We start from the raw sequence: 18854 nt of genomic DNA, 5'->3' as shown, positions 1-18854 counted from the left end.
AATTAAATGCTGATGCCTCTATGTCAGACAGCAGCACAGCCCGCCACAGACAGACCCAGATCCAGCTTTGCTGCTGCCTACAATGTGCAGTAGGTGCTTCCAGCGGGAGGCGAAGAGCTCCGCACCCGACAGCAGAGGCTAGGAGCAGAGCTGCACCTCGCTGCTCTGCTGGTCCCCGCTGATGACGGTGCCTGGGGCAGCAGTGTCCGTCTGTGGCGCCCTTTTCTACACTGTAGCTACAAAAATGTCACGTAAATGATGACACAAGTGTACTCAGATATGGAGCAACATTACTTGAAAGTTGAACGGTGCCTGAGTGGAGAGGAGGGGGAACTGTACTCGGGCGCTGTATAAATCAATCTTACCTAATATGAAAACTGCCTCAAGCAATGTCATTTTTACTCTTACTGTGAACATTTCTGAATAACAGCATGAGCTCAACTTCTAAAATGCAAATGAACTTCAAAAGGAGAGCACCGGTCTTCCCACCATCTGAGAACTCTGCAGTCAGCATTTTACAGCCTCCCACTTCACATCTCTTTCTGTACATTAACACGCCCAAACAGCAGCTCTGCTAATGACTCGAGTCCAAGTTCACCTTCCTCCTGGGATAGCCCGCTGGCAAATGGCGAAAGTGGCGTATTTCTATTATCACATCAACATCATGATGAGACACACGAGTAAGAATGATAGCTCACTTGCGTAATCTCTTCACAGTGAAGCAGCATTATTGAGTTGTGACCACAAAAAAAACAGTCATTAAAAATGCACAGCACAGCAAAGAAGCACTGTGGGAAACACGATAATGCCAACATCATCAAATGGCAAAAAGGAAAAAAAAAAGTGTCTCATGTCCTACGGAAAAAAAGATGATATACTTTGCAGCTGCTGACTGCAATCATCTTTTCTGGTGTTCAACGCCTTTTATGTAATGTCAGGAATTCTATAAAAGGCTAACTTCCTGAGGTCACAGTTTTTAAGATAAAATGTTATTTGCACAGATTTTAGAGGTAGGATGAACACTTTGGATCTCTTTTTAAAGCATATATGAAGCCTCTGTGCCCTGATATTTTTCCACAATTTCACACAGGAAGCCTCACATGGCTAATTATCTCCAGTTCATTACGGCATCTTTAACTGACTCCTTTAGGAAATGAAATGCTGTGCCAGGTCATGTTTCAGGACATTTTTCACAGTAGTTTGGTCAAGGGCAAAGTCAGCGGCCCGGGAATCATCAGTGAAGCTTTTAATCCTGCACTGTGCCCATTTTGGAAGCAGGAACCCCTGGCTGGTACAGCCTGGTGACATGAGGATCAAACAGATGAACTGTAAAATTATTCGAGCTTACGACCCGACATGGGGTAGATCTACTGCACCTATGCTAACGGTGCAATCACATTTGAAGTTTCTTTAGCTCCAATCATGATGGAAACGAGGAATCAATCCAGAAGTAACCTCTGACTTTAGCTCGTTTCACTGAGATTTCACTAAACCTGGACAACACTTCTGTAGAACTTCTGTAGTCCTTGGGAAATCCCCTCATGATAACATCATTAGCGCCACTTATGCATTGTAAGCAAGAAAACAAGAGAAAAGAAAAGTATCACCATATAAGCAGAGAATCACGTACAAGCTCAAGGGGCAGTTTTTTTTTAAATTTCTTTACAGGCTGTAAAAACTGTTGCTCAAATGTAGGGCTGGGGAATATAATGTTATTACAATGATAATGTGATATAAGAACAGATATCGTCTTACATTTTGGATATCGTATACGCGTAGTTTTTTCCTGGTTTTAATGGCTTCACTACAGTAAAGTAATGTACCAGACTACAGATGTCAGTTTCATTCAATTTTGCTTTCAATAGTTCCTTTCAGCCGTAACTAACCAGTTCATTTTTAGGATAAGATTTTAAGATAATGACGTGAAAAATGACATGAAATATAAGAGGTCTTTCCTTTTAGTCCGGCACTAAATTAACTCAGTCAGCTAAAGCAATGCATTTCAAAGCGTTACTCATTTAGAGGTAGTGAAATGTTAATGTTTTGTGACATAAAATGTCAATTAAACTTTTATTTTCTGTTGGTTTTGCTGAAGGACAGCCAGCTAGCTGGGTTAACTTGCGTGAACATAGAGCCAAGTGCCCGCCCTAAGGTATCTATTAGTTAGCCAACATTAGCCTTGGCCACTCTGCAATGCACAGCACCTGGGTCGCGTAGGAGCTAGTAGCAGCACTGCTCATTTTACGATCACAGCTGGTAACCCCGTCCCGGTGGTGGGATAGGGTTGCAGCTGAAACATGGTGGCCATCCTCCAGTCTCCTCTCAGGTTGCCTTTGTGAGTAAGCATCTTCATTTTGAGCTGCAAAACCCCTCTAGCATTGTTAATATGTTAGCACCACTGGCTGTGCTGACACTGCCAATGGTGCTAACATTAGTTAACAATGCTAAAGGAGGTTTGCTCAAAACTGGGCTGCTAACTCATCAGGGCGACCTGGGCACAATGTATCCACAGCGACACTGTTGGGTTGGGACGGTGTTACACGTGGTAATCTCCGCATGAGAGGCACAGCTAGTTAATATTAGCTCCCACCAGATTAGATACTGAGCAGTGCAGTAAACTGAAGAGTCGCAAAATTAACCAATAGACGGACATGCATAACTGGTCAAACCAATTTACGGTTAACCATTGACAGTCCTATATCAGACTGTTCTAGCTGTTAAGTTATTTGCCTTTACCTACTTGGCCAAACCATTAACACTATTAACTAGCCTATTTTGCCAAAGTGCAAATAATCAACTCTACAATATTGTCACAATATCTATCGAGGTATATGGTAAAAAATATCATCATTTTTCTCAGCGCTACTCAAAGTTCACCTGTGCATTGCTCTCACTTTACCACACATTTGTCAAAATAGGTGCTTGAATCATTCCTTGGCAACTGTGGTGAACACTTGACACAAGCTTCAGACTGCAACAATGACAAATAGTTGCAAAAGTATACCCATGAGGTCTGAGGCACGGCAGACTCAGACAGACAAACACAGTGCCTTATTAAACCATGCCTCTGTCAGTGTGAGCACTCTACACCCTTCGACCCTGACACTTAGCGTACTCTTGGACACGTGACACTATGATCCTTCCTCATTATCATATTGAGTCTCATGTCCCTTATATGCATGCAATTATGTCGCTCTTTGGAACAAAATAGGGCCGACTTTAAGAGTGGGAGCTTTTCCTTTGAAGATGTGGCACATTTCTGGTGGCGAGCATGTTAAGCTGTGAGACTGTAACAGCAGCAGTTAACTCTCGCAGCATGTAGGACTGCTTATCTCCGGGCTCCGTCCACCATCAAAGGCTCCTGCACACTAATTAATAACAGTCATATGTGCAATTGATTGTATAATATCCTGAGCACATGGCAGCACAGAGAAATGACATCAAGGCAAGATTAAAGACAGATTGGAGTCAGTCAGAAACAGCACTGCTCATAGCCTATATGATGATTTTCTGAGCTCCGTCCTCCTTAAGGTTGGTTATCTTTAGATTATTGGCTACATCTTATCCAACCTGTGAAAAGTCAAGTTTGACACATGATCTAAGCACATTTCTTTTCGTATCTGTCGTTGAATATAACCACATCTTGTTATGTAACAAAGTAGAACTGTCTTCTGTCTGGTTTCCTATGTAAAAACTTCCATTAAACAGAGGAAAACTGAGAGCATGTCATTATTTTGCAACTTTGGTCATTTCAGTATTGGTTGATACCAAAAGGTAGCATTGAAACCTGGTATGATTGGAAGATTAGGCTAATCCTTATATTATCTTATTCATACACCAAAAACCAAAGAGTTTGCTGGTTTCAGCTTCTCAAAAGAGAGATTTAAATGCTTTCTTTTGTTTTATGTAACTGTAAATTTACTATGTTTGGATTTCTGTCTGTTGGTCACAGCAATTTGAGGACTCCATAGCCAGCTCTGGGGACTTGTGATGAAAATTTTTATACAATTTTTGGCCTTTTTTTTAATATTAAACAACTAAATAATGGAAAATATTTAAAGTTGATAATCAAAATATCCCTAGTAGTGGCACATACATGAAAGCTGCTGCTCTAATGGATTAAAAATTGAAGTAATTACGCACCAATCGACATATTTCTACTGCTTGTTTCCCCCCAAAAAATAGACACCTGCTCCTATTATCTGCAACAGGTCAATGTCATGTTAAATCTGTCTGTCAGTCAAATATGTGCACAATAGCCCAGACTTCTCCGGAGGAAACTCCAGCAGTGTGAAGCTGTGAATGGAAATCTGCCGTGTGCTGTGTGGACACAACAATCCAGACACCTGATATCCCCCTGGAGGCTACTGAGCGTTAAAAAACAGTCAAAGAGAGACCAATCTCATGGTCCTTCTGACGTGCCAATGCTTATGTCACTTGTGGGTTCGGAGCATTGAACCACCAGACGGTTTTCCAGTCAAGGGTGTCATTTTAAACGCTTGCCACACTTAGTCAAATGGGTGAGAATCCACCCTATGATCTGTGGAAGGAAAAAGAGCAGTGGAGGATAATCAGACACCGTTTCACTTCTCAAGACGTTCAGAGACTTTGAAGCTGGCAAAAACTGCTCTCTCTCTCTCTCTCTCTCTCTCTCTCTCTCTCTCTCTCTCTCTCAAGTCCAGTAAGATCACTGTGTGAGTGTTGTACAAACAGTGTCAATGCGCTCATCCTTGTGTCCTCATCTTTCTAATTCCACAGTTATGAGATGGCTTAAGGCCCTCAGAAGTGGACTCTTTATTTTCTGCAGGAAGCATTCCTCTCTAATGACAGGGGAAGACGGTTCATACAAACACTAAAGCAGGAAAAACAAACTCAAATTTGGGCCTCTTATTAAGGGCGGGCTGACCGAAAACGCTGTGATCTTCAACACAACATCTGTGACTGAAAGACTTTCTGAGACACTTGCGCGACATGAAACACTAAAAATGCCCAACCTCGGTCAGATGAAATGTAGGCAGGGTGGGACACGAGCAATAAACGCAGATCCAAGGTGATAAAATGACATGGGTGTTGTATTTTTAGGCTGCGTGTTTTGTTGTGGGTGAGAAGTTCATGAGGAGCCCCGGGATTTTTATTCATTATTTTGGGTATTTTAGATCAAAGCTCGAAGAAGACAGAATGAGAATTGAATGTGTGGCCTCATTTCAAGCACACAGGCACAATTCACCCTCTGCTTTAAACAGCAGTACAGTTGCCCTTTCCTTAATTGTGATAATAACCTCAAAAACAAACACTACAGTTATCTGAGCTTCAAGCCAGATGCAATACTGACTTCAACTAGTAACTTGGATATGGCTATATAGTGATACAATTGTCACCATCAGGCAGTCACATTCATTTATTCCAAGAAAAACGTCGCATTACTTGACTCATCTCAGAAAGCTACACACCCTGACTAAATCTCTGGAGGACAAACAAGTCCTTAATTTTTCTTTTCAAGATTACACCAACAAAATCTCAATTTACATGAAGTCAAAGAGGAGCTGATATCTCCTTTATACAACCCAGGTGGAGAGAGTAGTTCAGCAAGGTCCACTAGCAAGGTATGAGCAGCTCTTTACCTGCCTCTAAGCTACGCAGAGATATTCTCCTGCGCTCCTCTGTCTGCTCACACTGAATTATTCAAAGGAGAGCAGGATACAGTATGACTTCTAGGTCACTATCATTACAACAAAAAGAGACAGCCTTAAAGTTAGCACATAGACAGTGTTCATTATTTATGAAACGTGAGCAGCTGCTTTAACATATTTGTACCTTAAACGAAGGCTGGGCAATTGGCAAAATTCGATTTACCAACTGTGAATCTACGGCTGCCCCACATTTACTGTTGTCAGTTCCCCTTAAAAAAAAAAAGTCTGAATGCTAAATGGAGATAAATTATGTAAACTTCTATTTATAATGAATTTGAGCAAAAGTTGTAGTGATGTCGACGGCAAAAAAAAGAGTGGGCTTCATTGAATTTTAGTAGAATAAACACAATTTCAAGGATCGAGGAAAACTTAAAACACTGTTTAAAAATGCTCCTGTGCCCCCCAGTCTCACGTTATCTGATCCAGCCAGGAAACCTTGCACATAAAGCACCTAGCTGGTTCAAAGGTTACCTGCTGCTACCCTAACACCATGCTACAAGTTTTCTTAGAGTTCACTTTTATCTCCAAGATTTATGTATCAGGTCCATGCTTCCACCAGTCAGCTGGAGCTTGGCACTGCAGTTTCCCTCCCTATCCTGCAGGGCCTGGTGCCTGCTCAGACAGCCATGCAGCTGCAGGCAGCTTCTTCACTTTTGAGATCTGCATTCAGTCCAAAACCATAATGCAACATTAACTTGTCAAAAAAAGACCTTTATTTTTGCTTTTCCTTAATGCATTTAAAGCATCACTGATTAACTTCAGCTCTCATCATTTGTCTGTACTTGCAAACTCCAGCTAACCCTCCCTGCCAGCATAATAAGTTAAGTAAAAGTCGAACAAAGAGGAGCTTTTGCTGTTTTCCGTGATGGACACTTTCAAATTAAACAGGCTAAGCTGGTGGGACTTTCCTGCTGATAATTACATTGCTCTGAACCGAAGCCTGAACGCCTCACACTGCAGTCCTACTTTTGCAGCCTGCTGGCTAACTTGCTAGTAGGCTAATCTCTGCTGGCAACTTTCAGAGGCATGAGCTGAGGTCTTACAACTAGGTTACTAACTCTACTAACGTGTGTTTACGCGTGTAAGTGTTAGAAACACTCACGTTGTGCTTCTACGCTTGAACAAACCACGGGCTGCTTTGTTCAATGCCACAGTTAGAATCCCAGAGGAAGTTTTGTGGGTTTACAAACACAAGAACCACAATGGCGGTGCGCCTTTCTTTGAAAGCTGCAACACACAGCGAACAGCAGCACGCGCGTGCAGTGTACGTGCGCTCGTGAGCTGAACAAACTGTGCAGCACGAGCACAAGACAGCAGAAATGGGCGCCCCGTTACCTCTTCTTTGCATCTATTTCAACTTAGCGCCATATTGAGTGCGCCTGCAGAGCCCCCAGGACGTCGCAACATCGTTTCCAGGAAAACAAAAGCCGCAAGAAAACAAAGTAGGGCGCCCACTTACCTTGGCTATAGCCTTCTTGTATCTCATGACAGCCTGCTGGATGAGTGTGTGGACTTTAATATTTCCATCCCCGCACGGCACCACCACCCGGGTCCTGCCAAAACACACCGTGACTTTCATGGTTTAGTATCCGAGATCTTGCCCAGATTCGGAGTAAAACCGAGAAGAGGAGGAGGAGGAGGAATCCGTGTGAAAATACAAAAGGAGCATGGGTTTTTGTTTGCTCGGCTCCGCGGCTGCCCCGGTATTCCTTTAAAAAAGCGGGGACTAGAGGTCTTTCCGCTTCTCCCCGCCGGACGACATTGTTTTCTGTGTGTTTTCAGACCACCTGTTTAGCTTCTCTCTCCCTCCTTCCCTCTCTCCCAATCCCCGTCTCTGTCCCTCTCTGCTGAGCTAATGCTCGGTCATATGGTGCGTTTGGGGATGTCGGAATCCAGAGTTTAACGTCCAGCACGGTTGACAAAGGAGTCTTCAGTGATTTTTTTTCTTGACTGTTTGGTTTTCAAATTCAAAATTTGTAATGTAGGCCTATCTCTGACCCAGTGATTAAAAGAATGGGGTGTTGCCTGCTTCCAATTAAGTAATATAAGTCCTCTCCTACTCTAAAAGGGTGACATAAAGATGATTGTCTTCACACTTTAATACCAAAACTGGCTGTAGGAGGATTTGGATCAATTGTTCTTCCAAGTATTTTGGAAAAGGCTTCAAAAATGGAGAGTCGGTAAACTGAGAGACCTGAGAAAACTCTATAACCTCCTGATGACATGGGTAGCCTCTGATTAATGGCTGGGATACTAAGAAATAAAGGAAAGTATGGTTCTTAATCAACAGATGTGTGGCATTTAGGGGGCAGGGAGTGTAGTTTATTATCAGCCTATATTTAATTAATGGAAATCTGGATAATTATAATAGTTGTAGGTGTATGTGTACTCCCAAATCTTGTCATTGTCTCAATTGTTGTGGTTTTTGTTGATAGAAAACATTGTCCCGTTAAGAGGGAGCAGCTGCAGCAAGTGTTTAGCTAAGAGTTTAATTGCACAACTACATAGGATGCAATGAAGCCAGGATAATTTAACAACCACTTTAGGATATAAATTAATTAACAGATCCATTAGGCTACATGACAAATATGCAGTCTGAAGTCATGTAGTAGCTGCAGCATGAAGTAGCTTTGTCCAACTAATCAATTTTATTCTATGCTTACCTTTTACATTGTTCTGAGCAAGTTTAAAATACCCCAGAAGATTGCACCTGGGACTTCTATCTGTGTTTTAATGGAGTTTACAAGCAGTACCTGAAGGCATCAGAGGAGCAGGGAAGGCCCATGGGAAGGCCACAGTTGCAGTCTGGCCCCCCGCTGTGGTAAGGATGGGTAATGTTTGGCATAAGCAACTCACACAGACGACAACAGTGGTTAGAATGGTATAAAAATCAATATATTGAATGTAAACTATGCAAATTACAGCTACTGCAGCATTTAATGTGTCTTTAAGAGAATAGAAAGTGAAGTGAAGACATGTTTCTTTTCCTCTTTTGTTACTGGACTGGTTTAATGTTTGGGTTTGAGTTTAGATTTAAAGTTAAAATTAGGATTGGGCAGGCAACTTTAAAAGTAATTTAGGTCTTCATAAATCCAGTGATAGCCGTCAGTTATTAAGAGCACACTTCTTTTTTTTTCTTTGCTAAGCAACTATATATATAGCTTTATTACTGCACTTAATGATACATCATCACTTGTTAAAAGCCGCAGGTCTTCTTGTGCACCTGCTTCTTCCCTATTTCAGTCCACTTTTCCACCCAGGTCTGAAATCTAACCAAACCCCTAAACGAAAAGCAGTCCAAATCCGTCTGGGGAGCTTTTAGGAACAGCTGCCTCGGCATATGCACCACATGGATGGATTTGTACCGCTGAACACGTCTGTGCCAAAGAGACCAGTAAGAAACATCCACCTGAGACAGTAGATCGCATTTCATATTTGCTCCAGCTTTTCCAAAAGTCAGTTATCATATTCCTCTCCACCCAATTACTTTTTTTATTACAGGTATGATTTGAAACAGACACATTTTGTAGTGTGCATCAGGACATCCTTTCTCTGTCTCCTGATTGAAGAGTGGGTTATACTGCCCATAAGGCCATGACGGGCTTCGACACAAAGTTTAATGAGAACATGAAAAGAGAGGAGAGCTGCTGAATTTCAAGTATGTGGAAAGTGTGTGTGTGGTTTACATGGGCACCAGTTAAATGGGACCGCTCTACCATTCAGTGCCAGCATGCAGCTGTGAGACTATTTTAACTCTTAACACAGCTGGAGCGCTCACATGCCACCAACCACAGCCCCAGCAGCTGTCACAACACATTAAACAGCCTCAACTTGAGAGAATATGAGCACTTGTTCATGGTGGTTTTCACATAAGGTAACACGAGGGAAATGTGCAATCACATTTATGAGATGAAAAATAATACAGGGGCTATTTTTAGTAAAGGGGACTGTTGTAGGTGTTACAATAGACTACATTTTAGACATTTAGCAGATGGTCTGGCCCAAAGCTACATACAATCCAGTGGTAGAATGCGCTTCAGTTTTTTCACAATAGACATAACAATAGTACAGTAGCAAGGTCAAAGGTCAAAACTACCTTGCCCAAGGATTGTTTTTACTTGAGTGGTGGTGGGGAAGTCCTCAGAAGCTCTTTTCCAAAGCATCCATCTTCATCTTAACTGCATGTTACATGCAAACTCCACCTACTTTTAAAGACCATGAGTTGTGGCTAAAGCTCCAGAAGCAGCTTGTAAGAGGGCCTTGAGTTCTTTTCTCTCTGTTATTCTCTGTCAAACTTCTGTTTTAAGGTCAAGAATAAACTTTTAGACTCACCAGCTGTAAAGTATTTGACATAAGTTGGCACATACCTCAAGAGCAACCAAGTGCGGTATTATGGGTCTTTGGACACAATTAAAGTATGATAATATTGATTGTGTATTTTTCAGGTTGCAGATTGGATGCAAGTGATTTGCATCATATTGAATTGAAGTCAATTCAGTTCAATTCTATTCAATCAGTTCAGTTCAATTCAGTTGTTTAATTCAATTCTATTCAATTCAGCCAATTCAGTTATGTCCAGTTCAATTCAATTCAAGCAATTCAGTTATATATAATTTAATCAATTCAGTTCAGTTCAATACAATTCAATTCAAGCAATTCAGTTCAGTTCAATTAAAGCAACTCTTACCTTTCTTGCATTTCACACAGCACTTAGAAAAAATTTGAACATCCACAACTCCCACCTCCCTCCAAAGTCCCATCCTCCTCCTTCTGCAACTCCACCTCCCTCCATTACATCCTCATTATAGACGTAGGCATTGGCAGGGTAACGTTAGATACATGGAAGAGGAGAGCGAGTGTAATGTTACAACAAAGACAGTCAAACGCAACCCCGGAGTTTTAAAACTCAACCGGAGTCAGTGATGACTGATGAGTTTTAGAATAAGGTTACAGTGCTAATGTTATATAGTAGCGTTAACGTTACTAGTAAGTGGAAACGCACAAGGAAGATAACGTTTATGTTTCAGAGGCTACGCTACAGTAGGCTAATGTTAGCCATTAGCAACTGGGTGCTGTGTTGTCATAATGTTATGAACTGAACTGAACCAGCACAAAAACGAAATGACATTTTGCATACCCCAAGCAAACAGAAACAAAACATATAAAAACGATTTGTGCAACATATAAGAAAGAACATATAGTGCAATAGTAAGATGAAAAGGGTCGACATTTCACAGTCAAAAACTCCACATCCTGAGAGCAGAACTGGGAGCTCCTCTTCACGTCACAGCACCATGAATTGTTTGTGTATACACCATGGAGCTTACCAGATGATGCTGCCGTCCTGTCTGCTCTGTGTAGTGTTAGCCCTGTTAGCTCAACACCAGAGTCTGATATGTTACCATTCATCCGCGAGCGGTTACGTCAGTCGGAGGCCTCCACGTGGGGAAGACAGACAGAACAGGAGAAAACTCTGACCAATCATTGCATTCGGTCCGAATGACTTCGACTTCGGCACTCTATAGAACTTTATTTATCCCAAAGGTACTATCTCATATGCTTAGTCAGGGACGTGCTCAGGTACTTCCTGAAGTTGTCCAAGCCCCAGCCCCTTTGCCCTCTTTGGCTGAGCTGCCCCTCTGGAGGACAAAAAAGTTGGGGTTTTTTGCCTTTGTGGGAAGAAAATACAAGTTGCCCATAATTATTAAAGTTAGACTAAGTTGTATTAAAATAAATGAATTGATAAAAACAAAAAACTAACGTGACATAAAGTGATGCCCTCATTTGTCTCCTGTCATGTGACAGTGTTGTAGCCAACTGATGCGGGCTCTGGTGAGTTGAGTTTTTTTAAGTTGTGGAAATGATTAATGACAAATGGTATACCCAGTGGGATGCCCTGGGAATAAATATGTGCACATATGCTTCTGAACAATGTGCAGCTTGTCACATTTGCATTACATCATGCAATATTGCCTTATATTATGCCATCACATGAACTAATCTAAGCTAGCCAGCTGGCTAACCTATAGACAGCAAGCAAACTGGTTTCTAATGGCCCACAGCTTGGCCCACCACACAATATTGGTTTATCAAGCAAGATCACTTTGTAGTATTTTGTTCATCTCACAATATCACAAAACTTTCATACAGTTTGTAGATAAGCATCAAGTAGGAAGTATGTGGGTGGAACTGCTGCCGTGGTCCTGCCAGATGCCTCCTGCTGCTGCTGCCATCATTAGTCATTATACTTCTACTGTTATTATACACATATGATTATTATCACACATGTATACTGCCAGATATTAATATATACTTTCAACATATTGTACCACAGTAGCCAGAACTATAACAATAATATTATTACTTTCATTAATGTTGCTGTAAGCTACTGTCATTACCGTCTGTCTCTGTCTCTCTCTCTGTCTCTCTTTCTGTCTCATTGTGTCATACGGATTACTGCTCATTTATTATGCTGATCTGTTCTGTACGACATGTATTGCACGTCTGTCCGTCCTGGAAGAGGGATCCCTCCTCAGTTGCTCTTCCTGAGGTGTCTACCCTTTTTTTCTCCCGTTAAAGGGTTTTTTGGGGAGTTTTTCCTTATCCGCTGTAAGGGTCCTAAGGACAGAGGGATGTTGTATGCTGTAAAGCCCTGTGAGGCAAATTGTGATTTGTGATATTGGGCTTTATCAATAAAATTGAATTGAAAATTGAACTAATGTGTTTGCATAAACAGATGGCAAACAAGCAAATGAACAGTTACCTAACAGTAGACAATTCCGCCTGGTAGCAGGCATGGCCACAGCAAACAGCAAGGGCAGCTGCTTCCAGGAGTGGTGGAAAGTTCAAATCTTTTTCACTGAGGGATTAAACAGTTGCATTTGCCTCATTTGTATGGCTCATTTCTTTTCTTTACTTTTATGACTGGTGATGCGAGAAGCAGCTGGCCCCTAGGCATTTTCATGTTTTCTTTTTTTTAAAATAGATTTTATTTATCAGTTTTTAACACTAACAATATAAAGAAAACCCAAAAAAAGAAAAACACTGCCAACTAAAGAGAAAACAGTACAATTACGAGCTGAGGCAGAGAGATGGCATCCATGGTTTAAAGACAATAAGTGGTCAGGGAAGGTCCAATGAAGATGGGTAGATCGAAGCACAGTGTAAAGTCCAATGCAAGGACATCGTCCAATGTGGTTAGTCAGCTTGACTCCTCAACCTTTTGATATGTTCAATAAAAGGTCCCCAAATTTTAGAGAACTTGATGAGGGAGTTGGACAGAGTGTACTGGATTTCTTCAAGATGTAGACAAGAAGCCATGTCATTTTGCCATTATGTTAAGCAAGGAGTGGAGCCTTTTTGCTATGACTATACCAAACGTAAGAGCTTGCTGTAACACAGGGGCAGACCAGAAAAGGTGACCTAAGGTCCCCACACCTGATTTACACTTGTCACATGTAGCAGACAAAGATGGATACATCCTATTCAATTTGGCCTTGGAGAAATGCAAGCAATGAATAACTTTAAACCGAATTAGTTGAATGGAACATGTTTTAATCCTCTGTAACCCTCTTGCCCATAATCCATCTGAAATCGCTTCACCTGTATCCTTAGACCAAGCCTCTTTAATATGGAGAGAAGGGGTTACCAGAGTAAAGAAACAGACGAAATGGGAGATCAAATGTTTAGATGTGGGACCTCTAGTCATTAGGTCATGAAAGTCGTGTTGTGTGGGCAGAGTGTCAAAATTTGTCAGAACCTGCCTAACCAGATTTCTAATTTTGAGGTAATGAAAAAGTGACCAGGAGGGAGAGTGAATTTAAAGGTATTTTCATGTTTTCTAATCTGGTCCCCACTCAAAAACGTTTGCAGCAGACCCTCAAAATGTATTTGCCCGCCTCTGTGCTTCGTAGCAATGTTCAGGAAACCACTTTGTAAAATATATTGGTCACCATTTTAATCACAGAAAAGCCTTAAGAATCACACAACAGCCAAACATATACTATAAAGAAGATGACAAATAGCAAATCAGTGGAAGGAGTACTAAGTCAAAAGGAGCTCCAAAGGGAGTTGCAGACAATGCTATATTTGAGGAGAGGTACATGTTAAGAAATTAACAATCGGCTGAGCTAAATAACTAACATGTAGATATAAATATCCACCTGTCAGACTGGACATTTGTGTCTGTCATATTTGAATCATTAGTGACCTCTTGTGGCATGTAGTGGACTGTTACTCCTTTCATGATGTGAACCGCAGGAGGAGCAGACAATATTTAATTTCTTACCCCTCTCTGAATAATATCCATCATGTATTAGCTTTGTTAGTTTTTCCCAAATAAGACTACAAATCTACCTTTTTCCAGAACACTTATATGTCAGCACTGTATCAGACAGCAGCATTTTTCAGATGCAGTTTGGATGAGAATTCATCATTAAGACAACGTAACGGCTGATGCCAAGCTAACCAGATTTAACAGAGATCAGCAGGGAGGTTGAGTTCAGATGTGTTTGGTTGTGTGGGTGGTATTGGAGCGAAGACTTGGCACCCCTGACACAACAAACTCGTGAACACTGAGGCACACCAGCGTACAACCCCTCATTATGTCCTTACACACTTTATCAACAGCCTCCTACATGGTCTGACACATTTCCTGCAATCATTTTGATGTAGATCTTTTGATCCTGGAAGTCATGCTGCGAGAAAAACAGAGGTCCGATCATTCCTCACAGCTAATTTGTGCACAATTGTCTTAAGTGGACCCATTATTACAACAACAGTAATAACTTTTGTGATTTTATGTAGACAATAAGTCTGGAAAAAAAGTTTTAGCAGCTTGACCTCTGAGAAATTTTAAACCTCAACTTGCCCTAAAGGACTGTGAAATTTTACAAATTAGGCCAGTTAAGCTGCAAAGGCCACAACGGATGCCCAAATACCTCTTTGATGGTATTAACAGCATGTAATTGTGTTGCGCGTTCATCCCAGGCTAATTTTGTGCTAAAGAGCTGTCTGGCCCAGGTCATGTGGCTCCCTGCTGTCAGGCCTTTGTGCCCCCCCCCAAGGGTGCCCCTTCTGCTGCTGGTACTAGACCATCTGGAGGCTCCATCCTCTGACCGCAGGATGGGCCAAGGAGTCGACAGGAGGAGGGAGGAGGTGGCAGGAGGATGAGGAGGAAGGAAAATAATGGATTGTGAAAATGTTTTGTGGGGAAATTGAAACATTGCAGCCACATAACAAAAGAAAATATGAGAAATAGGAATACAACAGGAAAGGGTACTACATGACAATATGCAATAAGAATGAAATATGGTCAGAATTCCATTTGAAAATTATTTTTCAAAGAACAATTGATGCATGAGATACTGTAGGACAAATAACAGGAAAATATGAAACATTACACAGTATTAGATTTTCTTCATCACATTTTTGGATTGTTTTTCTTTTACTTTTTATTAAGGAAGAGAATTCAAAAACTCTAAGGAACCTTTTGCCTTTCTGTTTTCTGCATTTACCCATTGTACAAAATAGTTAATGCAACCTATGCATATTGTCCTCATTCACGTCTTGCTGAATCAGGCTCTTTTTCGTCACACTGGTTGAGATTAAGGGAGGGACTTGGCCGTGCAGAGCAGTGCTCTTTGATAACAGCAGGGGCGGTGTTTGAGCAGTGCGACCTCCTCTGGCATGCAGGAGGACAGATGGTGGCTCTGGGGTCAGCCCGAGTCAGATCTAAATTAAGAAATTCAGTGAGTGCAGAACAGATTCTACAGTACACCCACAGTACTGTACGCACCTTTGTATCAGAATGAAATGATACACAGGAAATATAACATTAGAAAATAACATTTGGAATATAACTTTGTACTATGGTCCTATGGTTCTTAAATAGTCATAGTTTTTAGACTGTATGGTAAATGTAATGAGTGCATTTGGAAGCTTTACAGTTCCAATGTGTTGGATTTAGAGGGATATATTGGCATAAATTGAATATAATATGATAAATATGTTTTCTTCAGTGTATAATTATTGTGTTTTCATTACCTTCGAATGAGGCGTTTACATAGGGAGCGGGTCCTCATTATGGAGACTGCCATGTTGTACCGCCATATTTCGACTCTCCAGCCCAGATTTGTAACATGAAACTGCTTTGTTCAGTGTTTTTACAGATTTAAATTACAGGGTCCGTTTGTTTTGGAGAAGAAGAGACCTCTGCGGTTAATTCAGCTCCCTGTAAAAACCTCCTTAACGTCTAGATCAGAAAAAAAGTGAGCTTACATGAGCATGTGTGGCCTAGTGGGCTGCCCCCCCCCCCCCACATGCCAAACAGCATAGAAAAAACACTGATTTTTTTTAAAAGTGAAACTGCTTTATTCAGTGTTTTAAGGTCCTGAATGATGAACAGTGAAGGAATCCTAACTGGGAGAAGTTTAAGCTGGCTGCAATCTGATATTCTCACCGCTATATGCCACTAAATCCCCCTAAATCCTTAAAGCCTTAAAGGCCCTGACACACCAAGCCGACAGTCGGCTGTTGACCAAAGTCGGGCCGTCGGTGAGTGTCTGTCGGCCTAGTTTTTGCGGTGTGTCCCACACCGTCGGCACTTTAGCGTCGGCGGCTTTTCGGCCGAATGATCATGCTGAATCGGCGGCAGAGCTTGTCGGTGAGAGAGATCATTTTGATTGGCTGTTCAGGTTTTATTTCCTCACCCCTGTAGCGAGTCAATCTGCCTGTAGTGAAACGGGTCCATGTCATTGGTTCGACAGCCCATTGGTTCGACATCCCATTAGTCCGACTGTCCGCGGTGCTGAACGGCTCGCGGCGGGTGTATGGTGCGCCGCGACCGGCTTGAGGCGGAGCAGGCTCACGGCTTATGTGTTTGTCACTTTCTTTTTCATTTTAACCCACACCATGATCTTTTCCTGACCCTAACCAAGTGGTTTTTGTGCCTAAACCTAACCAGACCTTAACCACAGGGCATCATGATGATTTCGGAACGGACTTCGGAACAATGAGTTTAATATGGTCGGAACAATGGGATGTCGAACCAATGGGCTGTCGAACCAATGGGCAGTTCCCAGTGAAACCAGGGCTAGCAGGTGCTTCCTCCTCAGGCTCCACTTCACTCAGCTGCCCAACAGGCCCGCTGCTTCTTCCCACTTTAACATGAATAACAAACCGGAGTTAGCTGGGAGCGGCTAGCAGAGCGGGAAGCACAGCCAGTAAGCCTCCGCTAGCTTCCCAGCTAGCCCCGGCTCTCCGTTAGAATCCTAACGGAGAGCCGGGGCTAGCTTGGAGCGGCTAGCGGAGCGTTAGCCACAGCATGACCGGAGGGAAGCACAGCCACTTAGCCTCCGCTAGTCTCTGAGCTAGCCCCAGCTCTTCGTTTGGATCCAACCGGAGCACCGAGCCCTGGTTTGTTATTCAGGTTAAAGTGGGAAGAAGCAGCGGGTTTATCGGGCAGCTGAGTGAAGTGGAGCCTGCGGAGTAAACACCGGGACCGTCTGGATGTAATAGTGCGTGGAGGTGCTGTGGTGCTCGGCTGCACAGATAGGAAGCCCCTCAGTTGTCAGGATGTACCACTCTCTCTCTCACACAGGCGCAGAGCGTACGTGCCACTTGGTCGTCAGATGTAGTCCTTGAAGTGTGTTCAAATGCAACTGACACAGGGCGACGTGAGGCGACGTGAGGCGACGTAAACGACGCAACAGTTGCCTTTCGTCGCCGCTAGTTCTTTGATGTCAGTTTGGTGTGTCCGCACCTTAAGTTAAGCAGAATAGAAGTATGAGGTGTAGGAAACCAAAAATGTAATGTCCTCATAAGGGGACACACTGTTCCTTTAAACATACCAGTTAATTCAGTTATGCTGATGAAGATGCAGGGTGTTTTTGTGTGTGTGTGTGTGTGTGTGTGTGTGTGTGTGTGTGTGTGTGTGTGTGTGTGTGTGTGTGGTATGAAAGACTTAGAAAAACGTAGAATTACTTTGATTAAGTTTGGGTTGGGTTTTATTAATTTGCAGATGAAACTTCAGAATGAGGCTGTCATGTTGTTCCAGTGTATCTTGTGACTTGTTGTGTCCAGGGTGTAATCTGTCAATCTACAAAACAGCCTGCTGCGCCCTACACTTTTTCTAATTTATCCTTAACTGGCAACAAATGAATCTAAAACAGCCACGATTAGTGTTCCTGACAACTGAGACTGATTTATTGCACCATCACAGGTAAAGTTACTCCACCTTTTTAAAAACAGAAGTACTTCATAATTTTATAATCATGACAGTATCCATATGAAACACTGCAATCAGTTTAATCACAATATCAGAAGGACTCGACATCTGAAAGCAACACCATGTTCAGTCTCATTTAAAGTCGACACACAATCATGTGTAGTTGGTGGAGATTTAGGTTTGGATTTAGGTTTGAGATTAAGGGTGTTTCTGGAAGTATTAACAGCTGAGGAGCAGTGAAAGTCGTTGACTTTAAAGGGAAAAAGAGGAAAAAAATAAGGTTCAAGAGTTTCTAAGTCATCCTCGTCTGCCTCAGTATTTCATAGGAAATCCATAGGAAATTGTCAAATATTATATGTTGGCAAAAATCACAATAACATAAATGAAACCCCTCTTTTCATATTTACAGATACATGTGTCAGAATGAAATGCAACTTTTAATCAAATTTGTTGTCGAGACTTCATGTATTTTCCTCAAAAATACTGAGAAAACTGTATCCAATGAGTCAGAACTGTTGGTCATTACTTTTACAGCAGTAATCAATTATTTAAAAAATATTTTTGAATTACTGTAATCATTACATACTTTAATCAAACTGAGCAAACTCTAAAAACTGAGGAATCATCACAATACTATCTGATTCTAAGGAGAGTTTACCTCCTAAAAGTCGAAGTGTCCAGTGTTTTTAATTGAGAAATGGGCTCTGTAGCAAACTCGTGTTAAACACACAGTATAAACTGCTCCTCCTCCTGGAATGAAGCAAAGCTTGATAACCCCTCCCTCCTCTTCCTGCTCTCAAACTCAGCCAGCTCCACTCTGTCTGTGTATTTCCTTGTTCCCTCCCCTTCAGATCTACAGTTTGAACCAACATGGTGGTGAAGTGAGAGAGCTGACAGGCCCCATTCACTGCACAAACACATGCTGTTTAGATCAGAGC

At 42.0% G+C, this 18854-nt stretch overlaps 1 protein-coding gene across 1 annotated transcript in view; it reads right to left on the bottom strand.

Annotated features, from left to right (window-relative positions):
• Positions 1–7529, bottom strand: part of LOC126382469 (partitioning defective 3 homolog) — a 289875-nt gene extending 282346 nt beyond the window's left edge. Inside the window, exon 1 of the mRNA XM_050032353.1 lies at positions 7150–7529. Within this exon, the coding sequence (XP_049888310.1) occupies positions 7150–7269 (120 nt within the window). The 5' untranslated portion in view covers positions 7270–7529. The remainder of the gene's footprint in view (positions 1–7149) is intronic.
• Between the last annotated feature and the right edge of the window lie 11325 nt (positions 7530–18854).

This window comes from Epinephelus moara, chromosome 21 (genome assembly GCF_006386435.1).
Source record: "Epinephelus moara isolate mb chromosome 21, YSFRI_EMoa_1.0, whole genome shotgun sequence".
Taxonomy (NCBI): Eukaryota; Metazoa; Chordata; class Actinopteri; order Perciformes; family Serranidae; genus Epinephelus; species Epinephelus moara.
This window is presented reverse-complemented; position numbering and strand designations above follow the sequence as displayed.